Source organism: Vidua macroura, chromosome 5 (genome assembly GCF_024509145.1).
Source record: "Vidua macroura isolate BioBank_ID:100142 chromosome 5, ASM2450914v1, whole genome shotgun sequence".
NCBI classification, from domain to species: Eukaryota; Metazoa; Chordata; class Aves; order Passeriformes; family Viduidae; genus Vidua; species Vidua macroura.
The window spans coordinates 52,048,254-52,071,567 of record NC_071575.1 but is presented as its reverse complement, the minus strand read 5'-3'; the positions used below and the strand labels follow the sequence as shown (position 1 = coordinate 52,071,567).

General features: G+C 37.9%; 1 protein-coding gene and 1 long non-coding RNA gene across 3 annotated transcripts in view; one reads left to right on the top strand and one right to left on the bottom strand.

Moving 5' to 3' along the window:
- ATP6AP1 (ATPase H+ transporting accessory protein 1) overlaps positions 1-23,314 on the top strand; it is a 48,323-nt gene that overhangs the window by 6,512 nt on the left and 18,497 nt on the right. Inside the window, exons 4-6 of the mRNA XM_053978278.1 lie at positions 6,455-6,648; positions 7,692-7,735; positions 11,275-11,360. Of these exons, the coding sequence (XP_053834253.1) occupies positions 6,455-6,648; positions 7,692-7,735; positions 11,275-11,360 (324 nt within the window). The remainder of the gene's footprint in view (positions 1-6,454; positions 6,649-7,691; positions 7,736-11,274; positions 11,361-23,314) is intronic.
- LOC128807725 (uncharacterized) lies at positions 3,135-12,977 on the bottom strand. Of its 2 annotated transcripts, none has more exons than XR_008437266.1 (3): positions 12,788-12,977; positions 3,976-4,072; positions 3,135-3,482 (listed from the first exon to the last, which is right to left on the bottom strand). It is a non-coding gene; the product is annotated as an uncharacterized LOC128807725 (long non-coding RNA). The 2 variants fall into 2 exon arrangements; XR_008437265.1 differs by having other exon boundaries at positions 3,135-3,474.

The following is a 23,314-nucleotide window of genomic DNA, read 5'->3' as shown; positions in this document are numbered from 1 at the left end:
TGTGTTAAAGGAAATAAACTGAGTTTGCAGATACATGCTTTGTAGCTATTATATTTTTAAAGACTGAATTTTCACAATTCATCATAACTGACAAAATTCTTCTTAAATATGCTGCAATTTTCTATTGTAAGAAACAATATAAACTTTCAGACCAACACCCCAAAATTCTATTTTGAAGCCATAGGAAGAAAATGACTCATAGGAACCAATAATTTTTTTCTTATTTTCAGAATTTAATACCTATTTTATTTTTACAGAAATTGAAGCTCATTCTGGGAGTTAACTGTTTTATATCTGTATTAAGTTAATATATCACTAGATGCTATATTGCCTTAATCTTTATGAAAAAAATAATGCTAGTTGATTAACTTGAAATAAACTCTAGGCACAGAATTTAAGATGGACTTCTTCTGAGTCAGTCAACAGCTTCAAGTTTTGTCCTCACTGAGAAGGTTTATAGATTTTGTGCAGAGCATCTATGGTTGTACTTACATGACAGTTTATTGAAATGTAATTAGACAAAATGTTCACTTGTGGAAGTCATAAAGACATTCCTGGAGGCAGTGCAGGATGAACAGAGCTATTAGTAATGTAAATGGTATCAGAGCACACAAGAAAATGTAAATTCCCAAGCACCACACAGCAAGCACTATATGTAATTAAATACATAAATATTCACATAATACCTGTCTCTGCATCTGATAACATCACATCTTCCTTGTATAAGTAGAACTGGAGCTATTAATCTCTTTGTCATATAACAGCATTTTAACGCTGATGCTGGAAGAGAAACAATTATTCAGAGTATCTACATGGGTTTTCTGGGGAATGAATGAGAGTCATAATCATCTGTACTGTAAGGATCAGTGGCTGTGTCTGCAGGCAGATGCACTGCTTCTTCTCTGCTATGTCTTACCTTCTCAGGGTTACATCTCTGCAAGGCTGTGTCCAGAGCAAATTTTTGTTGCTGCCTGACTACAAAACTGGTTTAATTTCAGCTGTTTGACATGCATTGCAATGCATTACATTGCAAGTTCCTTATGTGGTAGTCTTATTTAAGTAGGCCCTTGATGTTTAAGAGGCATATCAAAGTACTTAAAACATTCTTCTTTGCCTTGTAAGCAGGAATCCATCAGCACTGTAGATAGAGGTTAAAGGCTTTAAAGTCTAGAGATAAGGCCAGAGATTGATGGGTTTAGAAATCGGGTGGTATACAAGGGGATTGGGGACCCAGTGAGGGCTGAGGGGGAGGTCCTCAGCTAAACAAAATGTCATGTTTAAGTAAATCTTTGTCTGTATCTGGCAGGTCAAACACTTCTACCCAAGTATTTAACAATGAATAAATGTCAGCAACTGGTTTCTTTCTGACCTTGCCTCTGTTCCCTCTCTGTCTTGGAGCTGAGAAATTTTTCTGTATTATGGCATCTTTAAAACTGGAAAGTTTATTTTTACAAATTGCTCACCTTAGCTCCAGCACTTCCTACGTTTGTTCTGTTGGATTTGGCAATCTTAATGCTTTTTTAGTGTAGTTTGATGGAGGTGAGGTGAGTTTATACCTCTCATTTTCTTTCACATGTGTGAAAGAAAATGAGAGGTATAAACTACATACTTCCTTTTCACCTAGGTGCCCATAGAGGGAGTTTTGTCAATATCTTATTGCATAGGGCCAGAAGTTCTTAGGGCCAGAAAAGGAACTTTATAGTCACCCATATTGGGCATAACAGACTCTACAAAAATTTGCTGGGTTGCTATCATATTACTTGAACTCCACTTGAGATACTTTCGGTAGGAAATCAATTCTTAATCATGCTATGGAAGATTGCAATAATACTCACACAACACAGGGCAAAGTGAAGGTCGGGTCTGAATTTTCTTATTTGGGAAATTAGAATCCTTGATGTTGCATAATCAGAAGTTTTTTTACCTAAACATTCTATATTATACAAATTATCACTGAAGATATAATAAATGTTCCATTGCTCTCAAGCATCCTCCTTTATGAACCTCAGAAATGCAAACTTATTCATAAACCTAAGCTAGAGATTTCATTTAGAATGTATAAGAGCATGTAACAGCATGTGTTCTACAAGAAGAAAGTGTTATTTGAAAAAGAGTTATAGACTTGTAAACCCCAGAAACATTTGCAGACATTTGATTTGTTTAGCTGCATTAGCAGCTGTTCTGAGATTTTGGTATCAATGGGTTTGCATGCAATAAAGGAATCTTATTTCAGTTAATACAAAGGGAATCTTATAGGTTGGTCATTTATCTTGAACTTTCAAACAACTTCTAAATTAAATAATAAAATACAGGGATTAGCATTTAGGGAACTTCTTTCTCAAGAAGTCACCTACCCTACACACTATTTTTCTTTAATATTAGCTTGGCTTTCCCTAGGCAACGCTCAGCTCCTTAGAACTGCAGTGTATATTAACAAACTCCAATTAGTGGCCAGCTGTGCATCTACATAATTATGACTGTAAGTCATTACCACTTGTAGTCTGATAACTCCCCTTCACTCAGAGGTCATAGACTGAGCAGTACTATTTAGTCATGTGTGATACACAGGTTCTAATAAAGTTTTGACTGTCTTTATTTCCTTTCTTTTAGTTTCATTATATTATTTTTTGACAAGGGAACATGCACAGGACTACATAATAATCAAGATAAAAGTTCATCATAGATTTATTCAGTGACATGATGATGTTTTGTTCTCTAGCCTTTTCTAAAATACTATTAATATTTGATTTTTTTTCAATCTTGATCATTATCAGCCTCTGAATTACCATTTTCAAAGAGCTGCCATAACTCTCAAGGTTTCATTACTGAAGGGTAACACTCTGTTCTGAGTCTAATACCTATTATTGTGTATGTAAAATTAGGCTTGTTTTTCTGTCACCCTGTACTGTTCTAAAATCAATTTACATTGAATCTTATCAGTTACTCAGTTGACCATGAGGCTGTGCCAGAAGCTGCTTTTGTAGTTCATCAGTCAGACACTGCCTTTACTAACCTGAAAAAATCAGCATAATGGGCAAGTTTCATTAGCTCAATATTTATCTTTTTATCAGATAGTTTAGGAACATATGGAACAGAACAGACTCTAGTGCAGTAACAGATACTTTTTAATCCCTTTGCTTGCTAAACCTTTATTCTTTAGCTACCTTCATGTGAAGATTACCTCTGTCTCCAAAGCAGCTAAGTTTCTTTAGTAGTCCTTTCTTCAAGACTCTGCCAAATGCCTTGTGTGGGTCCAAGCCGACTGTACCACCTAGAGCTTCCTAGAGTACATGCCCGTTGACTTCTTCAGATATCTTCAGCAGAACTGTTAGGCAAAACTTTTTTGTGAAGGCCACATCAATATTTTCTCCAGTGCAGTCCTTTGTTGTTGTTATAGTCTGTATTTTATTCTTTGGAATGCTTCCTCCCATTCTTGGAATTCAGGTTTTCTTCTTGACAGTCCCTTGGATCTGTCTGTAACCCTCATGAAAAAAAAAAAAATTGGTGTCATTTTTCCCACTATACTGTACAGCATGGAGGTTTATTCAACAATAATTCCTGTAGCTGCAACACACTTTATCATGTAAAGTACATCAGATCAATTTTCATTAAAATTATAACATACAGGTTTATGCATACATTTGAAGGGCATGGCTACAGTGTAAACATTTGTGGAATAGATAATAATTGGAAAGCTAAAATTAAACCTTCCCCTTCTCCTTCTTTTTCCCTTTGTCTTTCTCCTTGTCCCTCTCCTGTTCCTAGCTACTATGTGATTTTCTTTAGCAGAATGCAGTATCAGGTGTTTCTCAATATCCTCTTCATTCTCCACCACTTTTTGGGGTTTTCATGCTTTGAACAAGCATGGTAGCTGAAATCCTAAAATGTGTAAAGCAACATATGGGTATTGTAAAGAAAAGTGCACAACTGCCAAATGGCAAGAAGGACAAAGAGGTATGGGATCAGATTGCCTACCTGAGGCTGTTGGGTTGATATCCAGCTGTGTCTACCCTTCAGATGAAAAGCAGCTGAATACCAGTGTCTGGAAGCTGAGACAGATGGCAGTGCAGCACTGGTTAGGAGCAGAGGCACAATTAAGATATTACTCAGTAATAATACATTACATCTTATTCTATATTAAATGAGTAATCTGCTTAATAGATACCTTTGGATGAAATGGCTGTTGCCATTCTGGATGCTGCTATGGGACAAGGGATTAAAATACTGAAAATAAAACAAAAAAAACATTGAATTGCTCAGAATCTGAGGTCTAAATTCAAATCTGTAAACAAATCAAAATGAAATGTTTCATCTTTTTTTTCCAGGATGTGCTAAAAACACTACTCAAAGACCTGTACACAAGATCAGTGCTTTCTGCTCTGTCTTAATTTCTGCAGTTACTTTTCTCATAGTCTGGTAAATCAGACAATGCCACATAATCCTACCTTATGAGCATCTATAGAAATATGAAAGTATCTGTAGCCTTTGCCTAGGAAGGAAGATGTGAGCAATTAGAAAGAATTGGAGAGCAGGTCAGAAAAGCAGTCAAAGAACAGAAAAAAAGGAAAAAATGAATAGTGGGAGAAAAGTGTTACGAGCACCACAACGCTTGCATCAGAGGGAGATAAAAAGTCTAACAGTTTGAAGATCTTAATGTTGGATCAAGTGACAAACTTAATCTGGACTTAAATGTAGAAAATACAAAAGCAAAGTTAACAAGCTGTAAACTAGGACTCAAGGAAAAAATACCTTCTAGTATTCATATTTGTATTGAGTTTCTGTGACAAGACTTTGGTAGTGGGCGGACTATAGGGGTGGCTTTTTTGAGAAGCTGCCAGAAGCTTCCGCCATGTCCAAAAGTGTCAGTGCTCCAGGAGGGAGCAGGCAGAGATTCATTTGCCTGCAGCCCGTGGTGCAGCCCATGGTGAGACAGCTGTGCCCCTGTAGCCCATGGAGGTACATGGGGGAGCAGAGATCTGCCTGCAACCCATGGAGCACTCAGTGCCAGGAGAGATGGGTGCCTGAAGGAAGCTGTGACCCTGTGGGAAGGCTCCTGGCAGTACCTGTGGAGAGAGGAGCCCAGGCTGGAGCAGTCTGTTCCTGAAGGACTGCACTGCATGGGAGGGACCCACACAGGAGGAAGAACTGCAGCCTGTGGGAAGCACTCTCCTTGGAGAAGTCCATGGAGGGCTGATTCCCATGGGAGGGACCCCATGCAGGAGCAGGGGAAGAGTATGAAGAGTCCTTCCCCCAAGTAGGAAGAGGCGGTAGAGAACTGACCACAGACCCCATTCTCTGTCCTCCTTCTCCACTGCAGGGCAGGAGGTAGAGAATCATGGGTAACATTGTGCCTGGAAGAAGAGAGGGGTGGGTAGAAGGTGTTTTTTTGTTTTATTTCGATTATCATACTCTGATTTGATTGTTAATAAGTTTAATTAATTTTCCCAAGTCAAGATTGTTTTTCTTGTATAATTGGTTAGTGAACTCTCCCTGGCCTATAAGCCTTTTATTTTCTCTCCTTTGTATAGTTGAAGAGGGAAATGATAGAGCGGCTTTGGTTGGTACCTGGCATCAGGCCAGGGTCAATCCACCACAAGATTAAATAAAGGCTACATTAATTTTGATAATTTTCAAATCTTCATCTTGCATTTTGTTTCCCAAATATTTCAGGGTAATTTTATTATCAAGAAAAAAGCTTGGAAAGATGTTTTTTTACTATGCAGGTTCCAAATTTGAAGAATGAGAATGTTTTTCAATTAATTTCATTCAAGTGTCTGTATCAAGAACTCAGTTATCAGATTTGTAAATAAAGTGAATGATACCCTGATGCTTTATCTGAACCAATTCAGCCTGAGCTTTATAATTCATATTTTGAATAAAAAGGTGGAAAGTATGACATGAATTTTGTTTGTGTGTGTCTGGAGGCTCTGTAGATCCTGAAATCTGCAGCTTTTTAAAATTAATAATTACAAATTCGACATTTTTCTGTACCATATGCTGTACCACCAGGATGTACACAAATGCAGGGTGTTTTCTATGCGAAGTATGACTTAACTGAATGGAGCTGCTGGAACTGGAGATGTCTGACACTGAGCTTTCTCACATCAAAGAGCATTTATTTAGAGTCATCTGAGCTTTGCTTCTGGTAGTGTTCATAACAACTACACTCTTAGCTTGAGAACTTCTACATCATCTAGCTCTCCTCTTCCACCATACATATGGAAAAGACAGTAAAAATTTGGTGTTACTGAGTGCTTTAAGCTTGCTGCAAGAAAGTTCAGGAGCAGCCTGCAAGCCACCATCAATCAAGCTGGTGAGAATTCACATGCTGTTTACTGTGGAGGTCCCTCACCTTGAATGTTAAATTAAGGATACATTATAAAAAAAGGTTGTGTTAATTATTAAGCAACTGAATATTAAACAAGTAAATAAACGTCTCATTTATTTTTTACAGGAAATTCTTCAGTCTTCTCCTTCATCTTTAGTTTTGCCAGCTGTTGACTGCAAGGCTACCAGGTATCTCCTGAATGTTCTTCAAGAGTCAGGAGATTGGAAGTTAACAAATGTAACTAATCTCAGTGTCTCTCAGCTGGAAGTGAATGCCTCTAATCCAAATGTACTGGTGGTTCAGCTACAACCACTTGCCAGGTAGGGGCTTATCACGAACAAACTGACCCACATGTGTCCATGATTTTTAGAGCTTTTGAAAATATCATTTGTATTCAGGAAATTAAAAAAAAAAAAACAGAGTGGAAGCTTGTAGGGTTATCAAAATTGTTTCTCTTACAAGGATAAATTCAGTGTTTCTCAAAGTCCCCAGATGAGCTTACCAGGTGTAATAGATGAATTACGTTGAGAAAGGCAGTCAGGCATTACAATTTTGTCTGCCTCATTATATGAGAACAAAGGGGCAGCTAATAAAACTAAATGGTAACACACTTTTTAGCAGAAAGGCTCAATTATTTTACTCGATACATGATCAATCTGCAGAATTAATTGCTGGAAGGCATTCCAGGGGTCAAAAATACTGGCAGAATAAATAAGCAAGCAATTAAACATACAGATAAACCTGAAGCTAATAAACAGTCTGATTTTCCATCGCTATGGAAGGAAGAGGAAGGCTGTAATTCTTAATGTTTCCAGCTCTATGAGGGCTGTGATATAACAGAGAAAGGGAGAGACTGTTCCTTTAGGTGAATGTATATTTAGAAGACATAAGGCATAGTTGCTGAGCTTCTTCTGTTTACTCTTCTTCCCAGCTTGTTACTTGGGCATCTGTACATGTTGATGTAAGGTGCAGATATCAACGTGTTCTAAACAAATGCATTCTAGCTGTCATGTCACTACACAAAAAGAGACATGATAACAATTTTAAAGAGCTCCTCTGCAAATGTTAAACAAGGGGCCAACATCAAATGAGAAAAAACCTTCTCAGAGGCAGACCAAAATACTGTCAGTAGTATGGCTTCTCTGCTGCCTAGGAAATTCGAGGGGTTTAAGAATCATCTGAAGATGTGGTCCTTAGATTTTTAATGGCTTTGCAGAAGAAAAGGGTCATTAGGAGGAGATGAAAGAATAACAGAGGGACTGACAGTAATCCTTTTATCAGTCAGTATCTTCATACATTTCTGATTCACATCATTTTTGCCTAGGAAAGATTTTAAATTATTTTTCTCTCTCTTTTTCTCTAGTGATTTAAAAGAGATTTCCACCCTGGAAGCAATTGCTGAAAATGGTAAGTAATAGTACCTAGATATAACTAACATTTGATTATTTGTGGTTTCACCTGAGCAGGTAGCATTCTCTAGTTCCCAGGCTTTGCTTTGCTACTACCATTTAGAGGCTTTTATCCCACTCCCCTTATACAGTATTTATAATCTCTGGTTGTCTTAGTTTTAGTCAGACGCTAAGTGTCTGTGACATGAAATGTAAGCTTGATAAATTCACGTCTGCTTTAGGCATGGGCCTTTGCTCATTCCCTGAGCCCAAACCCTGCATGTCTGTGCAACTTGAGGTGCCTCCTTTGATCTCACCTTGCACGCTGGCAGCTGGAGGTGCCAGGCTCATTTGGCAATTAATTCCAAGGCCTTGGTCTTAACAAAGGGTGTCTGTATGAATAGGAAAAGTTTTTCTAATCTTTATAAAACCGTACTGACGGCCTTCTTTCCCTTTGATATCAATCTTTTATTGGTTTTGCAGTGTATTAAACACTACTTGTTAAAGTTGAATCTCTCAATACAATACTATAAAAATGTTTGTTGCCTAGCATCTGGCTGAAAAAGAGGTGCCATACATGAAAATGGCACTGAGAGGCATTTCATTGCAGAGCTTTGACTTACTACTCTAAATTAGAAATCAAATTATAAAGTGTGCAAATCACTGAAGTGGTAATTTTGGAGCTTTACAGTGTAGTGGGCTAGTAATTAAACAGTGTTCTTAGTGGGGTTGTAAAATCAGCAGCAAATTTGAAAATCAGGGGAAAATATCTTAGTACTGAAATTAGTTGTGTATCCTTTTCTATTTGTTTTTCTACTAGTCCAAAATGAGTGGGTTTTATACTAAAACAAGCAACTGGGTTTTCATCTCTGAATTGCAGAGGAGTTATTTAGTTTTATTTTCTTGTCCCCAGCTAGGTAGCTGAGCCTTGGCTTAATATTAGTCTTGGCTAAAAGTGTTTTTTTCTTTATGGGACATTTCTTTCATCAGCTGCATGGATTCAAGAATAAGCTTCCCAAGCCCTAGAATCATAGTATCATAGAATATGCTGAGTTGGAAGGGACCAGTTGGGATCACTGAGTCCATCGTAGCCCTGCACAGGACACCCCAAGAATCATATCACATGCCTGACAGTATTCTCCAAATGCTTCTTGAGCTCTCTCAGGTTTGGTCCTCTGCCCCTTCTCTGGGGTGTTCTATTGCAGTGCTCTGCATAGAAAACCTTTTCCTGATATCCAGCCTAAACCTCCACTGACACAGTTTCATGCCATTTCCTTGAGTCCTGTCACTGGTCATGAGTGGTGAGATCAGCAGTGTCTTCCCCTCATGAGGAAGTTGTAACTGCAATGAGGTCTCCCATCAGTCTCCTCTTCTCCAGGCTGAACAGACCAAGTGACCTCAGCTGCTCTTCATAAGGCTCCGTTCCCCCTTCAGACCCTTCACCATCCTCGTTGCCCTCCTTTAGACACTCTCTAATAGCTTTATATCCTTCTTACATTGTAGTGCCCAAACCAGGCCCCAGCACTCGAGGTGAGGCTGTCCCAGCTCAGAGCAGAGCGGACAATCCCCTCCCTTGCCTGGCTGCTGATGCCGTGCCTGATGCACTCCAGGACAGGGCTGGCCCTCCTGGCTGCCAGGCCACACTGTAGACTCAAGCAACTGCTCTCCCAGGCCACCTTGTTTTGGGAAAGCAAAGTTAAGAGGTGATCTGTGGGAGGATGGAAGAAAAGGCTATGCCAATGTTTTGGTTAGTATCAACTAGATTTTAATCAGGACGAAGGTGTGTGGATTAGGGAAGATGTGCCGCTTTGCTTGGCCAAGTACAGAATCTGCACTATTGTTCCCAAATAGGCACCTAATTTGGGTGCTCTAAAACATGGTGGACAGTCTGAGCTTTTTTTCTTTGGAGAACTTGAAAATGCTTCATAAGAAATGTAGAGTTTTGATCACAGGCAAACAAGAGATCTATGTCAACTCTATTGTCATAAGGATGTTCACAGAAGCTTCTTTGGATGAAGGAGTTACCTCTAGAATCTTCCTGAAGGCAGGAGGTATAGATGTTACTGGTAACTATAGTTACATGTATCTCCTTTCTGAAGGGAAATACAAATAACATGTTATTTCAGAAAGCTATTGGTTGCTTTATTGAAAGAAAACCCAAAGTCAATCTCTGCATTTTTATACATATAATTTTTTTTGTTCTGCAAATTTTTGCTGAAGAGGCTGAAGAGAATTTCCAAAATCTATAAACCCAGATTACAAAATCAACGTTACATAATGCCTTGGATCTCCACAACCAGTGTAATTATGGCAGTAGTTTTTAGGCAGTTGTTTTTCTAAGTACATTTCTCATAGTAGATTCTCTTAGCAATAAGTTTGAGAAGGAAAATTCACATAGCTAGGATTCTTGACTGATACGAGGAAATCAGTTCAGCTGAAACCCTGCAGAAAAAAGCAATTCTACAAAAGCCAAATATTTTATTCAGCCAGGACACCATAATTACAGTAAATAAAAGTGGTTAAAGAGGATAATAATATAAACTCTTAATTTCAGCAGTTGCAAATAAAACACAATTTCTATAAAGTATAACCTCAAAATCTGAGAAGTTTGTATGTCCAGGTTACAAAATCTCCGTCCACCAGACTGGTACATGAATGAGAAGTGGGAAGGCACTGAAACAGTAAATGTGAGTCTGCTTGCTTGCTTCTCAAGCAGTCCCAATAACAACACTAATAACAGCTCATGGTTCACAACTGTTATGCTCCTTATAACCAGATGTTCATGTTTCTGCACAAATATTGAAAACATTTATCAGTTGTAAGCAGTTATTGCAACTGCCTGTGGTTGCAGAAGTAGAAGAGGATCTTTTGTAGAGGCATATTTGGACCTCTTTGAAAGGCCCTCTCTTCCTTATTTAACTTATCCTTCCTTTTTCAGAAATACTACACCATATTTCTCCTTTGGCCTCCAATGTAATGAACAGGAAAATTTTCTGTGTCCTGGTGGGGGTGCAGAAGCAGGCTTTAAATCCACAGAAGGCAAAAGAAATACTGCTACCAGTATTATACATATCATGCCCCACACTAAACACCATGTTTTGAATGTTCTCAGTGGTAGTTACGTGTATTTTGTAATTCACAGAATGATACTGCTTAAATTTTATTATTTTTTTATTAACTGATCACTTGACTAACAGTATATACATCCTGCATATACTCTCTTAAAGAAAGAAAAGAAATCTCTGAAGTGATTTCTCCTGCTTTTAATTGCCCAAAGTTCAAACTTTTGGGTATATTTTCCATGGTTTTACTTTTCAGTTTCAAAATCACCCCTCTTTCTGAACTGTTGTATTTTTTTTAATTATCTCACTGAAATTGTGCATTTTTCAAGACACTTGAGAGTGTCTTATCCCAGTTGTACCTAGATAGAATGAGCACTTAAGTTGCTTAAACAAACTGAATAAGCTTAAACATCTAGCTCATTACTTCTCCAACTGCTGTAGGATTTTAGCTTTCTCAGCTTACCGAGTTTGTTGAATTATACATTTCTATTTACAGACAAAATAATTGGAAGAGTGACCATGGATCTGCAGGAACGAGGGATTCATTTTTCAGTCATTTATACTGCAGTGAGACCTTCAAGGGTGAGTAATGTTCAGTGCCTAGACCTGTCAGATTTTTATCATTCAATAGCTTAATGTTTACAGAAGAAGTCTGTAGATGATTTTCAAGATTATACAGACAAGCAATCTATATTATAGGATGTTTTGACCAGGAATGATTGCATGAATTTTCATATATGGTAGCTATATCACATAACTATTGAAGTTTTACTGTTCTAGGTGACTATAAATTTGCCTTTGTCTGTAGAACTTTTTACTATTTTTAAGAACTGTAAGTTAATTTTTTTTTTCAGTTTAGTGAATTTGTAGTGAATTCTATGTGGAACGTTATCAAACTTCCTAGTGTGGCTGGTTAGTATAGACAGAGTGTTATGTTACTAATCAACTGAAGGCTACTAAAGTATCCATGTTAAAATTAATTGGTTTAATTTCTTTTAAGCAATATTTGGTATTTACAACAGCAAGGTTAAGTTTTCACCCTTGCTGATAGTCAGAATATAATTTGTAGATCACATATCACATTAAGTAACAATGCAGGATAGTTATTTATGTAGAGTTATCTTTTTGTATGACATACAGGTTGCAATAAAAAAAAAATTAAATTTTTAATTTTAATGTGAATAAATGGAAGACAGTCTTGCCTTGAGGAAAAAGAAGAGTTCCCATTAAGAAGAGAAACATTTAAAGGACGGGCTGAATCCTAAAATGCAACTTTGAGAGAAACATATCTATCTGTTTCAGAGGTAACACAATCTGAGCTCCTAATATGATACTGGACTTATAGAATCATTAAGATTGGAAAAGACCTCCAAGAGCATTGAATCCAACCTTTGATCACCATCATGTCAACTCAACCAGAGCACTAAGTACCACATCCAGTAATTTCTTGAGCACTTCCAGGGATGGTGACTCCACCAGCTTCCTGGACAGTCTGTTTCAATGCTTGACAACCCCTCCAGGGGAGAAACTCATCCTGATTCCCACCTGAACCTCCCCTGGTACAGCTTGAGGCCATGTCTGCTTGTCCTATTGCTAGTTGCCTGGAAGAAGAGGCTGACCCCCACCTGGCTACAACCTCCTTTCAGGCAGTGGGAAAATGATAAGGTCCCCCTTAGCCTCCTCCTGTCCTGGCTGAACACCCCAGCTCCCTCAGCCACTCCTCACGTGGCCTGCTCCTTAGACCCTTCCCCAGCTCCACTGCCCTTCTCTGGACATGCTCCAGCCTCTCAATGTCTGTCTTTTTGTTGTGAGGGGCCCAAAATTAGACAGAGCCCTTGAGGTGTGACCTCACCAGTGCTGAATACAGGAGAGTAATCCCTGCCCTGGTCTTGCTGGCCACACCATTGCTGATACAGGCCAGGATGGCAATGGCCTTCTTGGCCACCTGGGCACACACTGGACCCTGTTCAGCTGCTGTCAACCCACACAGCCAGGTCCTTTGTACTCACAAAAACTCATGAGTGTCCAAGTGGCGCAGTGGGTCACTAGCTGCTTCCTCTTGGATTGCAGAGGTTCTATTCTGCTCCCAGACCCTGTCTAACAGCTCAGCATGTTGCCCTGAGGATAACCAGTCTTGCTGTTGCAGGATGAGGCAAAGAAAGTACAAGTACCTCAGCCTTTTCCTGGTCTTTGGTTACAATGTTCCCCCCTATCCCACATCCAAGGATAGAGAATTTACTTAGCTCTCCTTTTGTTGTTAACTTATTTATAAAAACACTTTTTATTATCTCTCACAGCAGTTGCCAGATTGAGCTCTAGCTGAGTTTTCAACTTTCTAATTTTCTCTCTATTTGGCCTAACAACACACAACACCCTTCTACTCTCCCTGAGTTGCGTGCTCCTTCTTGGAAAGGTCATCAGCTGTTTTGTTTTTTTTTTTTTTTTTTCCCTCTGATTTCCAGTGACAACTCCCTCAGGCCGGTTCTTCTTCCCACATTGGCTCATCTTCTGTCACATGGGGATGGCCTGCTTCTGTGCTTTTAAGATTTCTGTCTTAAAGTATGTCTAGTCCTCCTGGACTCTTTTTTTATTAAGGACTGTCCAAGGTAGAGGCTTTGTTGACCACCTTCCTCACTTCACCAAGAATTGTGAACTCTATAATTTTGGGGTCACTGTGCCCAAGGCAGCCTCCGACCACCACATCTCCCACCAGCCCTTCTCTGTTAATGAACAGCAGGTCTAGCAGGGCACTGTCCTTGGTAGGCTCACTCCCCAGATGTGTCAGGAATTTAGCTTCCTCACGCTCTAGGAACCTCCTAGACTGCCTCTTCACTGTGTTGAGTTTCCAGCAGACACCTGGCAAATTAAAGTCTCCCACAAGAACAAGGCCTAGCAATCATGAAACATCAGCCAGTTGCTTATAGAATATTTCACCTGCCTTTCCTTGGTGTAGGCAACATGAAAGACATTTGTGTGATTGTCTAGATATAGCATGAGAAATGCCAACAGGATCTTGAGAGGCTAGAAGGTTTTCAGGAGATAGCACAATGAAAAATGCACTGCTATTCTTATTACAAGAATAAAACCTAGAAAACCTGTGTTCAGTGGATGTGGAGGGAAGTCCCTTTATCTTTTCCAAAGGAGTAAGAGGCCACTTAAATGGACTTCATAAATATTCTTTAAGGCAGTAGTGGATGAGCCCCTCAAAGGGGTTCTGTTTTCATTTGAAAATAGTATGGGGTTTTGAATGGAGGTAGGATCTTGAAAACCTCTGACTAATGCAGCAAGGTGATCACAATACTCCCTTCAGGCTCTGGGGCAAAGGCTGATTCTACTGAAGAAAAACAAGAATTTTCTTCAAATTTCTCCCTGGGAAAATTAACTTCCAGAGACTGGATTTTGGAGACCAAGCTTAGAAAAAAACCCAGTAGCATGAGGAAGTAAGCTCACATTGATATTCTGTGTACTGTGTGTTTTTGTGGCAAAGGAGAGAATATTAGTCCAGAACTTGTGATCTGTCTTTTTTTTCTTTTTTTAACAAAGATCCAAAATAAAAACAAAATTTACTTTGTTATTGTGGCTCTTTACTGTTTGAAATCAAAGGCACATGGGCATTCTTAGCTGAAAATTGTACTTAGAACAATTGGAATGAAAAATGTTTTTAATTAGCGAAAAATTGGAATTAATAGAAGGAATTTTTGGGCAATTTTAAAAAGATTTTAAACCTATGCATATTTCAACAGGCTTTCCAAATTAAAGTAACTAAGTTTGAGCAGCTGAAGCACTTTTAAATAATTAAAGCAATGTATTTTAAGATGTTCTACACTTTTAAAATAAAAGCAATTTAAACTTTTCTCAATTGTATAAATTTAATTAAAAAGGATGCAATGATTTAAAGACAGATTTGCTTCAAATTATAGATCTTATCAAGTTCCCCATCCTTCTGATACTCATAGGTGTCCCTGTAACATTTTACTAGTTTTCTTCTGAAACTGCAAGACAGTTTTATAGTTATCTTTTCTCAGTGAGATTGAATGCTGAAGGACCACATGCTGCTGAAAGGAGATTTATAGCCACATTCCAGCTGATACTCATTTTGTTGACTCCACTTTTTACAGATGCGTTGTGAAATGCTGTTTAAATTTTCTGTACTGCCTCCACATTTTCAGAGAGCTTCAGTTACCATCAGCTTTGGACTCCATTCTACAAGCTGTCTGCTTTAGTTGGTGTTTCTGCGTGTTGAGTCTTTGATACCACTCAAAGCCAAGCAAGAGTTATAGGAACTTATTGGAATCTGTCACACAAGCAGTTGCTTTTGACACTTAAAAAGTGTGTCTTGGAGATTTCTTCAGGTGCTATTGTTGTGCACCCCAGCTGGAAGGAGTATAAAAAGTTTTCATCTGCTTTGACAAGTGCTTGTGGTTATGTTTTCTTTGTTTCTGCCTTCCATGTAACACATTTTAAATGTGTCATATTTTGCTCTGCTGCATCTTCCACTTACATCCAGCTCCCCTTTGTTTTGTTGACTTTTCAGTTTACCACTCCAAGGATACTAAATGCTACAACAGCCACCCCACTGACTTCACAGCTTCTGGCTAATGGAATGCTTTTGACCATTTGATATACTCAAACATTACATAACGTGAGCTTTCCCATGAATAAACATTAGAAAAATGCTTATAATGCCATTTCAGGAGCTGGGGTGTAGATTAAATATCCTCACATATCCTTGAATACAGGAATTGCCTTATTCATTTAGTCTTCTATTTTTACATTTGAAGGAACAACTGTAGTTTGGCACAGTATAATAAAGCATCAGTGTTTCCAGCCTAAAAGAAGAAAAAGAAAAAGGAATTCCTTATCCTTTGGTCCTCTCCTCTCCCCACTTAATGAATGCCATTATAATAAAACATAAACTTTAACTTGTAGATAAAGAATGTACATTTGATTATTTTCTAGAAAACTCAGTTTTGAGACTTTTTTTCTGACAGAGGTAGAGTATTTTTAAATAACTACAAAAGAACTGCTTGAGGCAGGTTGAAGCCAGTTAGTTGTCAGTGTAGATGAACAAACATTTAGCCAAATTAGTTTCAAAATTGAGTGATGAAAATGTGAGAGATACTTGTTAGCAATTCTGTATGATTCATTCAGTGTGTTAGTGGGGAATTCAGAGAAATAATTAGTGTTTTACCTTTAACTCTAGACTTTGCACCAGAGCGAGTTAAGATTCACTTACTTTAAACATTTTTACAACTTTAGCTTACGTTTTATATTTTATATATATATATATATATTTATGCACTTCACTGCTAAATAAAGGGCAGCATGGAGCTAAGCTATTCTTTTTATCTGATCAGAACAGTTTTGTTATTTTCAGATGCTAAGTTTTTAAGGCATAGATGAAACCTGTACAGATGTTCCATATAGACCAAATCAGAAAGTTGTATTTATTTTGCTTTTAAAACTAAGGACCAAGAAAACTGGGGTGGAGGAGGTTGGTGGAGAAGGACACAGGTAAGGATTAATTGTGTCTTAGGACTAAAATCTACCATAAATTGGTAAAATGCAGGCATGAAAATTGCAATGAGTATTCTAAAAGATACAGTCATATGTAAGCAGAAGTCATAAACATAATAATGCAGAATGAAATTAAGGAATAAGGGTAAAATAGGATAGATTAAATGGAATGTGTAACTGTAAACAAGCATATTTATATGACATGTTGGTAGGCATACTAAACACTTTCTGGAAGGAGAATACCTCGGTAAAAAAAGTATTAGAGTGACAGAATAGAGCTGTAAAGGCCTGATATTGTGTCTTAAAGTAATTTTGGATTCCAGGAGACAAAGATAAATATTCTGAGAATTCTGGAGACCTCTTCTAAGAACAGTCTTAGAGACTGAGGCTTAAGACTGAGGCTGAATGCAATATCCAAGTGATATGTCTTTAACATAAGGATTAAAATAATCCATCTATCTGTGATTTGATAAATTGCCCAATAATCTCCACAAATTATATTGATTGACACTGCTTATATCTGGAATACAAACTGCTTCAACACAACATATTAAAAAGTCAAATTATATGCCAAAAAAACATTTTTCCCCTCACCTTCCTCCCTACATGAAAACATCCCAAACTGTCATAATTAACAGAACAAAAGAGGTGAGGCTATTAATAGTCACACTTCAAAAAGCATAGTCCTGTATGATACATAAAATTAAAAGAAATATAAATTTTTGCTAATTTGGTGCAGCATCATATGGCAGACCTAAAGAGATTCAGAGGAATAATGTACACAAGACCCAAAAACTATTCATAAAAATACATTAGACAGGAATTCTTTCAGAGAGTACTGGATCTAATAAAAAAGGAGGAGTGCAGAAAAATGAGTAACAATGCAAAGCCAAATGACCTTTGTGTTGATCATTGCTGTGGTAGAACATAAAGAAGTTCTCACTTCAAACACTTTTTTGATAGTCGTTGAGCCTTAAAATATTTTGCTGCTACTCCATTAGCAATAGAAGAGAGTTCAGAATAAATAAAATTAATTGAGTCATATCATCAAGGTCATATATTATTCACCTAAGTTTTAACTAAAATAAGAAACTGACAAACTGTCATCATGATTTCTAATCTACAGTTTTTGAATTACAATTTTTATAATGTATATGAAGACTAAAAAATAGCTTAGCCTTCATCACAAGTGCAAATGGTGCTTGAAAAGAGGCTTCCTATGTCTGGAGAAATACTTCCAGGAAACCTACCTTCCATAATGACAAAAATGGTTGAAACTGTAGTCATAAATATGTGGATCTATGAAGAAAATACAGTGTAGTTTCGGTGTTCTCTAAGAGGCATAGGATGTGCAAGTAAAAGTGACTGTGTTGCTAAAGTAAAAAGGGCAAAAAAGTAAAATCTTTAGAGATTAGCAGAAGTAACATCTTTAAAAGTATGAAACAAAGGACAAAAATAAAGGATTCATGTTCATTCACAGTGGGGAGTATTTGCCAGTGGAACTCTGTGGGGATTGATGTTGATGCCTGTGCTGTTCAGCAGAGTCATTAGTATGGAAAGGGGGCTGAAATCCAAAGATGCCACAGTTTGCTGATGTACTGACAGGCTGGAGAAACCACTCACAGCACTGCATTACTGAGTGATAAAAAGACAGATACAATCCAGTCTGAAGAAAGTAACATGTAGGAAAAGTTTAAATATGCAGATTACACTGTAGTGAGTGGTTGCTATTTCTCAAAAGAGGAATTGCAGTACACACGTGGGTAGATCTCTTGGAACATCCCAGCAGTCAGCAGTAGGATGAATAGCAAGTAGAGTGTTGGAAAGGAGGAGGGTAAAGCAGCATGAGTTCACTTAAGTCCTTACTGAGTACAAGTCTGCCAGTGGAATAGTGCATGTGGTTCTGGCCACCCCATCTCCAAAGGATACAAGATTAAAATATTTCAGCTAGAAAAAGTAAGGGAAATTCAAAAGGGAAATAATAAATAAAACCGCCAATTATGTGGACAGGCTGAACAGGAAATGTTACTCGTCTCTGGAAAATATTCATGGCATTCACCACTCAGATCATAACATGGCATTCAGGGGCACCAAAACCCTTTAAAGAAAAAAACTGATCTATTTTTGGATGAGAAAAGCACACAGATTTCAGTGATTACATAAACTAATGGAAGAAAGATAGGAAGGATGGGTGGAAAGAAGGTCCTATTTACATGTGTTGATTTGAATGCAACCTTCAGCCCTGAAGGTTTCTAACCCAAAGATTACAGAACTCAAAGATGGCACCCTAGGACAAGTATTGTTTGTATTTACCCTTTCTTATTTCAGCTGCCAGTTACTATCAGGAGCTCTGGCTGCGAGCTAGGTGGACCTTTGCCCTCACACAGTTTAGTTGGTCTCGTGTCTTGGCAGTGGAAGCTTGGGATATTGACATAGCATTTCTCTGGAACAGGAGTGTGAAAAGTAATATGTAACTTATTTAACTGAAGGCCAAGAGCCAGAAGAGGCAGCCAACAGAATAAGCAAAGCTCCACTATAAGAAGCTCACGGACTTTCCTCCTCATGCTCGCCTATTGGGTTGTTGTAGAACTGCCACTTCTGAAAATGAAAATAATTGCCACATCATAAAATAACCTACTGCATGTAAATCATTGTTCTGCTGGCAACCAGGAAATCCATAAGGATAAGTGACTGTGTCAGCTGAAAATCAGGTAGGTGGCAGTTCAAGCTTGGTGCAGTCTTCCCTACTTTCAGTACAGTGAAACAGGTTGGATTTTCAAGATCCTTGTGATTAAGCATCTGCAAATTGCCTCTGGGAGATCTGAATCCTTTGCCCATTCATTGCTACTGGTGATCACAGAGACTTGTGTCTTCAGTGCCTTCTCCTGACACCAAAGCCCATTGGCATGATCTTTTTCACAGGGAGATACATATTCCCATTTTAGGGAAGCACAGGGTTAGAAGTGGGAAATGATTACATCTATCCAGAGGATGACCGTGTATGTGAATCACCTCCATGAGGTACCTGGGGCTGAAAAGCCAAGAGCTGAGAGATGTGTGGCTGTATGGTTGGGTGGCCTCTGCATGTGGTCAGAGCAAGCCTTAGCCTAAATATCTACCTGCAGTATTTCTTGTCTTCCTTCCCTCCATAGGAAATTAAACTAAAGCTTGTAAAAGAAAAAGCTGGTGCAATCACAGGGATGCCCCGTTCACTGAAAAAACCATTTGTATCCTGTATAATTAGTTTTGTACTGCAGCCTCTGTTGTCTATGGTAGAGAAATAGCTGTTAGAGGAACAAACACAGGCTTTACTAACACAGGACATAAACATTTGCTCTTAATCAGTAAAATGCAGATCACATATTCTGGGAAATGTGAGCTCTGATGGCAGAATAACAAAGCCCTAAGTTTTAATGCATCCAGTCTGTAATACAGTTAGGACTAGTTAGAAGAAACCTGGATTATTTCATTTTAGTTTCAAGTGAAATTTCATATTCTTTCTTTTCACTTTATAAAAATTTCTGAAAAAAAAAATAAATTCTTTATGTAGTGCCACAGAAAGTTTTGATTTTGGAGCATCTGTGTTTTGTGGTAGGAAGACATTTTGTTGTGAAGTTCTAGATCTGCTATATTTATGCATGCATCAGATGTGTTTTGAACTCTTACCCTGAATGTGTTTCCCTGAAGTATTAGACTGTTCAAAGCCATCAACTAATGATTTCCTGCCGTTTTGAAAAGTAAAGAGGGGACATCATTAGTCATACATAGTCATTGTGTATACAAAACCATAGAATCACTAAGGTTGGAAAAGACCTCTAAGATCACTGAGTCCAACTGTCAAACTATGCAGCCATTTAAATTCCTAAGTGCAGCATGCATGCCTCTAAAGTTAGGATAAAGTATGATAATTTCTTAACAGAATTTTCAAACATATTTATGATTTTAGCAGAGGAATATATCTTTCCTTTAGGGATGGGTATTGAAATATTCTCTCTAAAAGTTACTTTTATTAAATCCTAAAGGCTTTTCCATAAAAATCTGCGAACTTGGATTTGCATGCATGTCTCTTTTTAAAGTTTGTACATTAGAGCACTAAGCATACAAAGCTAAGAAGTAGCCAGGGTGTTAATAAAAGGTTAACAGAATGTTAATGCAGTGTTTTGGTATTGAAACACAGAGCTTATTTCTTTCTGAGGATTGTATTACCCATTCCTGCTAGATGACAACTTTAAATTTAAACTGATTTCAGTCTACTAATACATTATATCTTTCTTTTTAGAAAGCTAAGAAAATAGACTGATTAAAGAAAGCTGTGGTATTAATATCCTTTTAGGAGGTAGTCCTGTATGGTCAGACCCCTGTACAGTCACCTGTGCTAGCAGCCTTAAAAGTACAGCAGAGCTAGAGGCAGTGTTGGGAGAGCTCTGGGACTTGCCAGTGTTCCCCTGTTTACTGGGGATGCTGGAAGAGAAAAGGCAAATTTGCCCTGCATGAGGTTGACAAGTCATTGTTTCCTCTGGGATCCCACCTAGTGTCACAGCACTGCAACTTCCTCCAGCCTCGCATGGGAGCCTCTAGTATTGAGTTGCTGTATTACATATTCCTTAGTGTCACTGGTAGACCAGAAAAAAAGGCAAGAAGCAAATCCCTTTCCTGATAAAATGTCACAGACATATTTTTTAATTTGTTGATGGAAGAATTACTTTGAAAGCTGTACATAAAATGATGCCTGACATCAAATTTGATATTACATGGCATATTTTGTTCTTGTTCTGTCTTTTCTGTTTTATAAAAACCTCAATGTTTACAATTTTATTGAAACACTGCAACTATTATTCTGTGATTTGATTTTTGAGTTCGACTAAGTGATTGAGTGATTTCCTAGATTGATATTTAATGAATCAGAAGATGTACATTCTACTTTTTAGTGCACTACAGTATGAAAGTTAAACCTCAGTTATTTTAACAGTTAGATTTCTCTTCTTCTTGGACTTTCAGCCAAATCACTTGGATTCAGCCAAATCACTTGGAAAATTCTGCAACAGAACAGAGGGTTTCTTGCCTTATGTTGAGCAGAACTATTGGAAGGTCAATGTTGGATTATGCTGTGCTTTCTCACTGTTAAAAACTCCTTCCTTCTCCCTAATTTCCTTATGACTCTAAAAATATTTCTTGCTCCTGATGCTCAGTTCTCAGGATCTGAACCTCCAGCAGGAAAAACTGACTGTGGTTGAACCAAATCTCCAGTCAGGCTTGCCATTGCCTGGCATTGAATCCTGGATATGGTATAAGAACAGCAATAGGCATCAAGCTGCTAAAGCAATCCCACAAGAATGGTGTAAGGAAGCTGGTGTTTGTTTTCTAATAAGCCTCACCTCATAAATTTCCATTTTCCAAAATTTCATATTAAAGCATCCTGACAAGGATCCATAACTAGCAGACACAGAGGTGGTAGTTCCACCTAACTGCTGGGAAAGACTTTGGTCTCATTTTGGTTTATTTGATGGGCTAGAGACTGGTGGGAGATAAAGGAAATTACGAAATTGTGGTGGATGACATTGGCTGAGGTGTGTTAACTGGAAGATTTAACTAGGTTTGGTGGAAAAATGTCTGTTTTGAGAAAAACTTGGAAGAGGAAGGCTCTTTCTCTTTGAAGGGGCTTTATACAAAGCATGGTTACTATTTCTAAGATTAACTTTGTCTAGACTTTCTGATGTAGATTTCATTTACATATATATACACCTTCTAGCTTCCATACCCTACTGTCAGAAAAATTGTATGCATATTAAGTGTAAGAAAGCAGAGTAGAAATTAAAATCCTTTTAATAGATTTTCTGTGAAAAAATGCTTGTTTTAACTTCCCTGTCAAAAGATCCAATTGGCTAAATTTATTGGCCAGTTTTGCAGATTAGTCCTCCAAAGTCCTGCAGTATCCAAATATTAAGTAGAGAAAGGGAAATTTTTAAGGGTCTTCAGATTTTTAATTTCCCTGTGACTAGCCTACATCTGGGACAAACAGTGCTGGCAAGTCTCCCAGCACTATGATTAACACACTTTGGCTCCTGTCTGCGTTTTTCAATTAAGTAACCCACCAGACCCCTGTGTAGCCTCTGTCCAACTCGCACTGCATATCTGTTCCATTTTATTGCAGCAGACACTCTGGCATCCTTTTTCATATCTCCCATAGCAACTTGAATTTTACATATGAACATAAGAAAGGGGGGAAAGCAACCAGTTGGAAGTGGGTATTCCCCTAGCAGTCTAAAAATTATGCAAAATCTGTAGCTTCTTTTATCTCTATGGCAGAATTGCCTAAAACAGGGCCCAAAATCGAATGCTCAGCCTAGGGACATTGGCATCAGCAAATAGTTCTTGAATTATACATTTGGTCAATTCCTTTCAGGATTAATTTTGTTTTACAAGGCAAGTTCTTAATATATTTTTTCTCTCTTTTGTATATTGCTTGCAGAATCTGATTTACTAATAAGGGGCAAGTAAGTGCTAACACTTTTGAAGATGACCAATACATTGTTTTCATTGAAATAGTTGTGTTTGGGTTATTTGACCTAACTGAAATTTTAGGTGGCAAATTAAGTGTAGTAGATCCTTACATCTGCTATTCCAGCTTATACATATTCTGTTTTACTTTCTAAAATCAGGATATTTTGTAGAAAATTACTGTTTTTTCCTAGGGTAGATGAAAAAGTTTGGTATAAAAATTCATTGAAAATTGTAGCAATAAAATAACAGGAAATACACATTTCTTCAGAAAATGGAGACTACATTTACAGATGTTCTTGTATGTACCACACATTGTCTGATTTTAAAGCCTTTCAAGCGGAATTGAATTGAAGTTTTCACGAGTGCTGTATCACAACACCTTGCTCTGCTCCGAGTTCCGTTGCTTGCATGGTCCCTGCTAACTCTCTTGTCTAACTCACAGTGTTGATGGCACAGAGTAGTTCCATTCTCTGTAAACGGCAGTCAAGAGATCTTTTATCCATCCCAGTGCTGCTACA